Source organism: Stylophora pistillata, chromosome 9, assembly GCF_964205215.1.
Source record: "Stylophora pistillata chromosome 9, jaStyPist1.2, whole genome shotgun sequence".
Classification (NCBI taxonomy): domain Eukaryota; kingdom Metazoa; phylum Cnidaria; class Anthozoa; order Scleractinia; family Pocilloporidae; genus Stylophora; species Stylophora pistillata.
This window is the reverse complement of record NC_142527.1, coordinates 16,454,851-16,463,908: the sequence shown is the minus strand read 5'-3', so window position 1 is coordinate 16,463,908 and position 9,058 is coordinate 16,454,851. Positions and strand designations below refer to the sequence as shown.

Here is a 9,058-nt window from a genome sequence, read left to right as displayed (position 1 = left end):
TCACGCGCTTCTTCCCAACAAGGACTGTTCAAGGCCAGGAACCACATAAATTTCGTCAGCACAGCATTGCAGGTTATGCGTAAGGGATGCTGTAAATTTACCTTTGCAAAACAGTGGTACTTTGCATGGGCCATACAATTTCTTATCAGGTGGAAGGAGCTTTTCCTGAATTGACAAAAGACCAAAAGTCTTTTCTGATATGACAGAAACATCAGCCCCACTATCAAGCTTGAAACTAACTGGGCAACCATTTACCAGGATTTCAGCTTTCCACGGATGTGCCTGCATGCTGTCAACACCGATCTCTCCAAGAAACACACTGGTATCTGGATCCTCAGAAAACTGATCCTCGGTTACAACTTCTTCAACCTGTTGGGACATGCATACTCGGGCATAATGACCTTTCTTGGAACATTTATGACAAACAGAATTAAGTGCAGGGCAATTCCCTCTGGTGTGATTTGCAGATAATCCACATCGTAAACAGCCACTGGGGTTTGACTTATCTCTAGCGCCAACGACACCTCCACGTTTCTTTGGTGGAAACTTCTGCAACTTTGCTCTGAATTTGGCTCCAATCTCATAGATTTCGGTGGATGTCGACCGCTGACCACTCCTAATGACTTCTTGTTGTTTCTTGACTGACTCGCTTTCCCTGGCCATTTTCACAGCTTTTTCAAGAGTCAAAGTCGATTCCAACTGCATCTTTTCACTTAGTGTAGCATCTTTAACTCCCACCACAATACGATCCCGAATCATCTCTTCTTTCAGGGCGCCAAAATTGCAATGCTCGGCCAAGCAATGAAGCGATGTGATGAATTCCTCGGCGGTTTCGTCAGCCTGGGTTCGCTGGTTGAATTTCGCTCGTTCGTAAATGACATTTCTCCTGACTAGGAAATACTGGTCGAACTTTTCCTTTACTTTGTCGTATTTTAGCCGGTCTCCCTCATCGCCAAACACAAATGTAGTCATAACATCGTCGGCGGCATCGCCCATCGCGTATAGCAACGTGTTTACTTGAATTTCTTCGCTTTTTCTGTGTAGATCACACGCCATCCGATATCGACCGAACCGACGAATCCATTTTTCCCACTCGTCTGGCTTTTTGAAATCGAACATTTCGGGTGCAGTAATCTTGTTAGCCATGATTCCTCCAGAACAGTAGTACGCTTACTTCCCGGGTTTCTTCTGCTGTCGCGGCGAACAATTTCTCTTTTGTCAATATTTAGCTCCGCTCGAGTAACCTCAAAGAACTCTCCTGTATTTTCCTCTAAGGGCCTCGACTATCCAGTTATTCTTCTCGTCAAGGGACTCAAAATCCCACTCCTGACACCATGTTGTGTTATTTATCGGCGAGCGTAAAAGATCCGAACGACGCCATTCATTCAAGAACTTCAAGTGCCTTTTTACTGCCCGTCACGTGACTCGGTACAAAGTACAAACTATAACAATTTTGACAACACAACAAGGCCGTTAAGTTGATTCGTAATAAACCCGTGAAAGTGATAAGTATCAAATTTTTTCAGGTCTGATTTTCGCTATTGCATAAATAGCGCTATCTACTGCGAGGATCGTGCATCATACGTACCTAATACCGCGGTTCAAAATATACGAACTTCATATATTCATTGTATCTGATTTATCACTTTCACGGGTTTATTACGAATCAACTTAACGGCCTGCTCCCAGTTGGCTTGTTAGCTCAATTGGTAGAGCGCTGCACTAGTATCGCAGAGGTCAGTGGTTCGAATCCCGTACAGGCCTGATTTTTTTCAGGTCTGATTTTCGCTATTGCATAAATAGCGCTCTCTACTGCGAGGATCGTGCATCATACGTATCTACAACCGCAGTTCAAAATATAGGAACTTCATATATTCATTGTAACATTATTTCTGTTAACATTATTTCCATTGCCATAATTTCCAGAGGTACGTGCGGCTCTCGAAGCGTACGATTCGCCATTGACAACTGACGAGTCTTCAATAATTCCATCAGCAACTAAAGCTTCAATTAAACCATCGGTATTCATAGCAGAATCCATAGATCACACGTAAAAGCAAAAGTAAAAAAAGGCCCAGAGGCCAACTAACCTTCAATCAACAGTAAATGAGGAAGAACTTTGACTAGTCGAGGAGCACAAAATGACACGTCTGACTAGTATTCTATGGGCTTTCTGGGCCTCATCAGTGCAGTGCTGATGCTAGGATGGGGGAGAACCAATATGGATCCCCAAACGATCTTATGGTATCGTCTAAGCCATGCCAGAGTGCTCAAACAAGAAGAGCCTAGTGAGCTATGTACAATGCTAGCGGCAATGACCACAATATGAGGATCATATACGCCCAAATTTTCTCTGGCACTGATCTCAGCTGGAGACTAGTTGCCGACATTTTGCGGCTATAACTTTGTTACTGTGAATAGTGGACTTGGTGCGACAATACGTGAATCAAGTTTCGATACGTACCATAGAGTTAAGGAATAGATAATACATAGCTCACTTCTAATGTAGTAGTCACTGACTGAATCTGACGGAACAATTTCTCGATTTAGCAGTCGGGCTTGTCTTGAGAAGGGCTGAAATGTCTTGTAAATTTTATTTCAATTCAAATGACAGGTTGATGGACACATTTGTGAGAAACTAGAGCAGAGCTCAATCTGTCCAGTCGGCACTTGCATTTAACCGCGTTCTCACACCAATGAGAGATTATTGTAAACTGGCCATGTCATGTTTGTGCATCCTGAACTTTTTTGGACATGTGTTTCAGCAAAAGATCCTGTAATATTTGCGAAGAATCGTTAAAAATCTAGTATAGATGAAGGTGTTTTTAATTGAAAGGCCCCTTCGACTGATAATAAAATATTCATTTTTCTAAGAGAAACAGATGTGAGATGTTTGCAATGCGGAACGCAGAGTAAAATATCGAGGAGAGAGTGGGACGAGGCCAATTAAAATGGACTTTACATGAGTTACATGATGTAGAAACATATTTTTTGAAAAAACGAATGTTCGCGGGCGCCAGGAGTTTGGGCTAGGCTAGCTTGCATTTGTATCGCAACTCTTAAACATTTTCAGAATTCCAACGACAGAAAATTTGTGTTTGTCGGGTTACCCGTGTTCTAGAAAGTACGAATTTTATTCTTTCACGTCCTTGGATCTCGGCGTATACATATCTCTGAAGAAAAGGATTTGATCTGTATTTGTGATTCAGGTAAGCCCACTGTCACAATCAGCATTCTTTAGTCATTCGAATCATAGCTACTTGAGGTATATCCGTCTAAGTTTTTCCATCGAATATTAGAGCAGTTCAGGGTGTACCTGAACGTGGGTCAATGTTAAACTATTTTCGTATCGATTAGTCCATTTAACCATGGTGTTGTTGTAATTATAGGGTTTTATTTTGTAACTGCTTGTTGAAAACACTCTTGCGCAATTAGAAGGCAGTGAAAGCGTGGTTTCTTTGCCTGTTTGAAGGAACTCGAATATTTATGGTATTAACATGTAAAACTTAATTTCTTACGAAAGAGGTCGATTCCTCTCATCATGTAGAATGAGCGGTAAGTGATCAGGTTGACAAAGACGCTGTGGTTAATAATATTGATCATTGCCTACATCTGCTGCTTATCGCTACAGTTGCCTCAGAACTTTGTCATGTGAGCTTCTTTTTTTCCTCTTGAGATGCTGGTGGGAAACAGGAAACTACTTTTATTTATCCTGATGGAAGAGCTTCAAACACGATTAGAGATACCGTAAATGCTCGAGTTAGCGCCCGGGGCGCTTATTTAATTTTCTAAGGCGAGAGGGGGGCGCTAATTCGAAGGGAGGCGCTTATTTCTATTGGGAGCAAAGTTTTACGAGGAAATTAATAAAGTGAAGCAGCTATGCGTTCACATGGATATTTGTATCAAGGAAATTAGAAGCAAACCTGTGCGACTTTGAAAGGACATTACTATTTATACTATTTAAAAATGTCACATTTTATTAAAAGAACCGTATGGACCGTATATGTCTGGTATATCGTACGGAGTAACGAACCTCATTTTTTCTCGGGGGGGGGGGGGCTCTTATTTGAAGGGGGGTGCTTAGTACAAATTTTGAGCCTTAGGAGGGGCGCTAATTCGAAGTGGGGCGCTTATTTGAGGCTGGGCGCTAATTCGAGCATTTACGGTATCTATAAATATACAATGTTCATAAATTAGATGTAATCTAATCCTTTTTTGTGATAAGCCACACAAGCATTGCACAGTTTGGTTTCTTAAAGAGACAGCCTCATGAGCTGCACATGCATGGGATTATGCATCTTATCTGCTCAAACATTTTGTCTGCCATTTTCAAACTCCTAAGTTTCAAGCAACACTGTTGTACTGCTGTGAGACTAGAAATTCAAAACATAATATGAATTCCTGTGATCAAGCTACATTTAGTGGCTAAAGAGGTATGGACTTTCAATTGTAATGAGGAACAGCCAGATGTGACCCAAACAACATTTTACTTGTTGGTGTAGTTTGTGTTTTACATATTTTGGAAGGTTAAACATAGAATCTATTTGGAAAGTGAATAAAGAGGTGAAATCTACTTTGCATGTGAGACTAACCATCAAAAAGGTCTTTATTCATACAAACCCCCAAAGCAATGATGTATTAGCAGAAAGCTTATGTTAAGATACAGATAGCAGAATCCTTTTCTTAATTGCAAATCTTTACCATTAAGCAGCCTTTTGAGATCCAATATGCATGCTCCAAATTAGCCCAATTTCAACAATGGTGTATGCAAATTCTAGATAGCATCTGGATTTCAAAGGTTAACCTATTGACGTCCAGTGCACCTGTATGTGCCCATGTGGACCCACACCCTTTCTACGCCTTGTGACGTCATCACTTTTAACCCTGGAGCACGACTTTGAGCACGTACTTGAACACATTGAAAATATCTTACAAACGATACCAGAATGAGCGCAACTGAGTGAAGGAGATTGGAGAAATAGCCAAAAAACCATGTAACTTTGACCTGAAAATCTGCACGAAAATCTTGTTCCATTACCCACCTACCTTTCCGAGCATGTGGTTTGAAAATAATGAGTAGTTTCCTAAAAAATCTCTACACCAAAATGAAGCCTACTAAATTTCCAGCAAGTGAGGAGAAACTTCAGGCAAGGAGAGGGGAAAAAAAGGGCAGGAGAAAAAGAGGAAAGTAAAAGTCGTAAGTGGGGCATTACTTTTCTGCGCGTGCCCGAGATTTTCAGGCGGCCATTTTGCATTTGGATCGAAAGGCCGTTGAGTGTATGAGCTGTCAATGGGTTTTTGGTAGGTTTGAGCTTTTAAAACCACAACAGTGACCCAAAATCTGCTCAACTAGCTTCAAAACACAGTTTTTCACAAAAGTTGCGGCCATTAATGGGTTAATGTTAGCAACCTTGTTGTAGGTGGGGACTTTACTAAGTCTTCAAGCAATTCATGAGAAAAGAAGGCATTCATTAGAGGTGGACAAACTATTTCAATCAAATCAAGTTGCAAATAGTTGAATGGGATCTAATGAACATTATGAGAAACAGGATACCAAAGGAAAATTTTATGCATTTGAATCCAGAGCTCTGAGACATAAATCAAGACTGGATTTTGTCTAAGTGGCAAAGCCACTTTTAAAAAAAGGGCAGAGGCCCTGGATCAGGGAAATTAACAATTCTGTTTTAAATGATGAAATTAGTTTAGAAAAATAACAATCAAGTCCATGATAATGTTGTGATGTACATAACAAAAGATTAATATGAGAACTTCATGTAATAAAGATGGGAATGAGAAATACCACAATTTGATATTTGAAAAACAAAGCCAAAAAACTCAAAGATTGCTTTGTAAGTGTAGAAAAGCATCTAGAGAAAATTGATTCAACTCTTAACAACAGCAATAATCTGGATGGATTCATTTCAATTAAAATTTTAATTATTTGTTTGAATTATTGAAATTTGCACTCATTGTTTCTTGTCAACCAATTGTTTCTCACTCTATAAGGCACATGCAGACTAATGCCAATATGAAATGGTAGTCTATTTAATTAGTAATTAAAACATCTCATGATTAGTGACTTAATATTTGAACGATATAAAAATGGGTCTCATGTCATAATATTATGAGTGTTTCACAAGTAATAAGTGTTTTAAACTTACATTTTTAAAAAGCTCAACGTAATCTGGTCATGTTTGTTTTGCCTTATAGAATTAGTATAGTTCAAATAGTCAACAATGTTTGTGCTTTCTGTTTGTAAGGAAATATACATAATGTAGTTTATATCTGGGTCAACAGTTAATCCCATTCTTCTGTCTTTTTAGATGCTGACTCAAAAATTTGTTACCAATGGCCTTGGAAAAATTCAGCACATGGATTTTTTACATTTCAGTTCTCCTTGTTATTGCCACTATGTATACAGTTGCATTTGTAAACAGAAAAGAGTTATCAGTACATGAAGTGCTCACTAACTTGGCTTATGACAATATCACAAAAACCATCTTTATTGGAGGTGAAAATGTGCTATTGAAAGCATCAGAAAATTTAGCAGAACACAAAAGGCAAGCCACTGGGCCCAACCTGGATTATGTAGATTGTTATCATGACCTGGGTGGAACTTGTGCTGGGGAGAATAGAAATAATGTGAACAAACTGCTGCTGATAGACAGTAGTAAAAGACGTCTTATAGTCTGTGGAAGCTTCAATCATGGAGTTTGTCAGATACGAAGTTTAGACACACTAGAAGTAGAAACAAATGGCACTGACTATGTTGTGTCAAGTGTACCCTTACAAGCAGAAGCACTGATAACACCATCTGTGAAAAGTTCAGGAACACGTGCAATTTATGTTGCAACTTCTTGGGACAAGAAATATTTTAAAAATCCTTTGAATTTCTTAAACCCAGCTTTATCAACTCGTGTTATTGATGAGTTAATGAATATCTTTAAACCTGTGAAGGATGATAGCTCTAAAAGCTATATTCAGTACAAAGAAAATGTAGTATATTATGCAAAATTTATTTATGCATTTTCAGCTGGTATTTTTAATTACTTTGTGTCTGTGCAGCAGACCACTGAATCTTATAAAAAATGTAATGGTGCATGTTCAGTTGATCAAGCAATATTCAAGACATTTATAGTTCGTGTCTGTCAAGAAGATGAAGTCTATGCATCTTACATGGAACTGCCACTTGACTGCAAAGGGTCAAATGGAACATCTTTCAACATAGCACAGTCCGCTTATCTCACAAAAGCTGGAGATGGCCTAGCAGTTGATGGATCTGAAGATGTGCTGGTTGTTACATTTTTCAAGGCTGACCAAGGTTGGAGTGGACCTTCGCAAAGCTCTGCTGTGTGTATATTTTCAGTAAAAGAAATCAAGACAGCTCTGGTGTCCAACCTAAAGAACTGTGTGAATAACGCTCCTGACGAAGAGATTAGCCTTCCATGGTTTCCAACACATGTTTTGGCATGTGAAAAGGAGGTAAGTACCCATAAATATACAAATAAAAAGGTTGGAAAAGTTTTAATTTTAATTTAATCATGATTTATATCACAATATACAGAGGGCATCAACAAACAAAAATTTAAACAATTTGATTCATTATTAATTGTTTACTAGATGTTAGCTCAGGGAAGGTGAATAATTGAAAGAAACTATTCTTCAATCAGTGACGATATTTTTTGGTGAATATGAAAGAGGCTGAAAAGGGGAAGTCAACTGATGTCCCTAACATAATGAATTGGTCAATTGAATTTGCCCTACACCTGGCTTATGTATCTACAGTGTATATTAGGTAAACATGTATTCCAATTTCTTCTCACATAGCACATAAAGTAACAGCTTTTGTAGTGCCTCAAAGTCCTGTGGTACCTTTTGCTCACTTGTAAAGCTTCCCCATTCTAGAGTTTAACAAAATGTTACTCATTTTCTTTTCACATTTGTATATGAACATGGGACAAGTGGATATATTTTACTGAATTCATAAAGGAAACAAGATTGATAGACTACTATGAGCATCAATTTAAAATTGTGTTTTTGTTTTTTTTTTTTATAGCAATCTACTCCAACAATAACAGAGAATTTCTGTCCAACTAGCACGTTTTATGCCTATCATCCATTTCGTGGAAAAACGCCTTTGACTAAAAGATCTGTGATGCAATATGAGAAAGGAATGTTAACTGCTGTTGCTGCAATGCCATATTACAATCATACAGTTATTTTTGCAGGTACTGACAGTGGTCAGCTTCTCAAGGTAATTAAATTTAATTGTCAACAATTATTGAATGTTTTGCAGTGTTAAAAGGGGTGGAGGGCTTAATCAAGGAGAGCCACATATTCATCAAACAAATTGAAATTGTTTCCAATAATGCTGCGGTCACAGTGTGTAATGTTCAGGAGTTCGCTTACAGTTTGCTTACAGTTTGCGTAGTTTGTTTGTTATCCTAAATTTTCTCACCCCCGTTCTCACTCTCAGTCAATCAGTACTCGAGTCTACATCTCCTGGGGCCTTGGGCGTGGACTTGGAGGCCTGGACACTACACAGTGTACTCCAAAACAATATTTTAATATATTGCCTGTGTTTGTTTCCAGTTGTTATACATGTTGGTTCTTGTTTCTTAATAGCCTACTGGTGAGTTTGGTCAGCACAAAAGGCAGATTGCAGACGGCAGACCATGATTGCACAACACCCAGGAAGTTGTAAGATGACATGTGCTCATGTACCAGACGAAAAAACAGTCAATATTCTCAGTCTGCATTTTGTACCCAGTCTGCAGTCTGCAATTTGTACCTAGTCTGCATTTTGTACGTAGTCTGCAGTCTGCAGTCTGCATTTTTTACTGACCACTTGTGAGTTTATGTATGCCAGGGAACTGGTACTGAAATAAGGCACCAAAATGAGGACGGTGCTCACTTGGTGGCATGAAACACAAAATAAAAAGTTTAAACATGTTTTTGTGTTTTTACAATATAGATGCAATCTAAGAAAATGAATAAAAATGACATTTTCACCATTGGTATTAAAAACAGTGATAATTCTTGTTATGGTATTCAAAAG

At 38.6% G+C, this 9,058-nt stretch overlaps 2 protein-coding genes across 2 annotated transcripts in view; one reads left to right on the top strand and one right to left on the bottom strand.

Moving 5' to 3' along the window:
* On the bottom strand, nucleotides 1-1,146 carry LOC148723555 (uncharacterized). The gene has a single exon (XM_088734454.1). It carries the CDS (start codon nucleotides 1,144-1,146, stop codon nucleotides 1-3), a length of 1,146 nt encoding a protein of 381 aa, XP_088590580.1.
* A 1,865-nt stretch (nucleotides 1,147-3,011) lies between these two features.
* LOC111326064 (plexin A3) overlaps nucleotides 3,012-9,058 on the top strand; it is a 58,058-nt gene continuing 52,011 nt past the window's right edge. The window contains exons 1-3 of the mRNA XM_022929995.2: nucleotides 3,012-3,209; nucleotides 6,324-7,482; nucleotides 8,057-8,254. Coding sequence (XP_022785730.1) covers nucleotides 6,349-7,482; nucleotides 8,057-8,254 — 1,332 coding nt within the window. The 5' untranslated portion in view covers nucleotides 3,012-3,209; nucleotides 6,324-6,348. The remainder of the gene's footprint in view (nucleotides 3,210-6,323; nucleotides 7,483-8,056; nucleotides 8,255-9,058) is intronic.

Bases quoted from the DNA above. Each gene is read 5' to 3' on its own strand.
- LOC148723555 (XM_088734454.1), bottom strand. From the start codon at position 1,146: ATGGCTAACAAGATTACTGCACCCGAAATGTTCGATTTCAAAAAGCCA.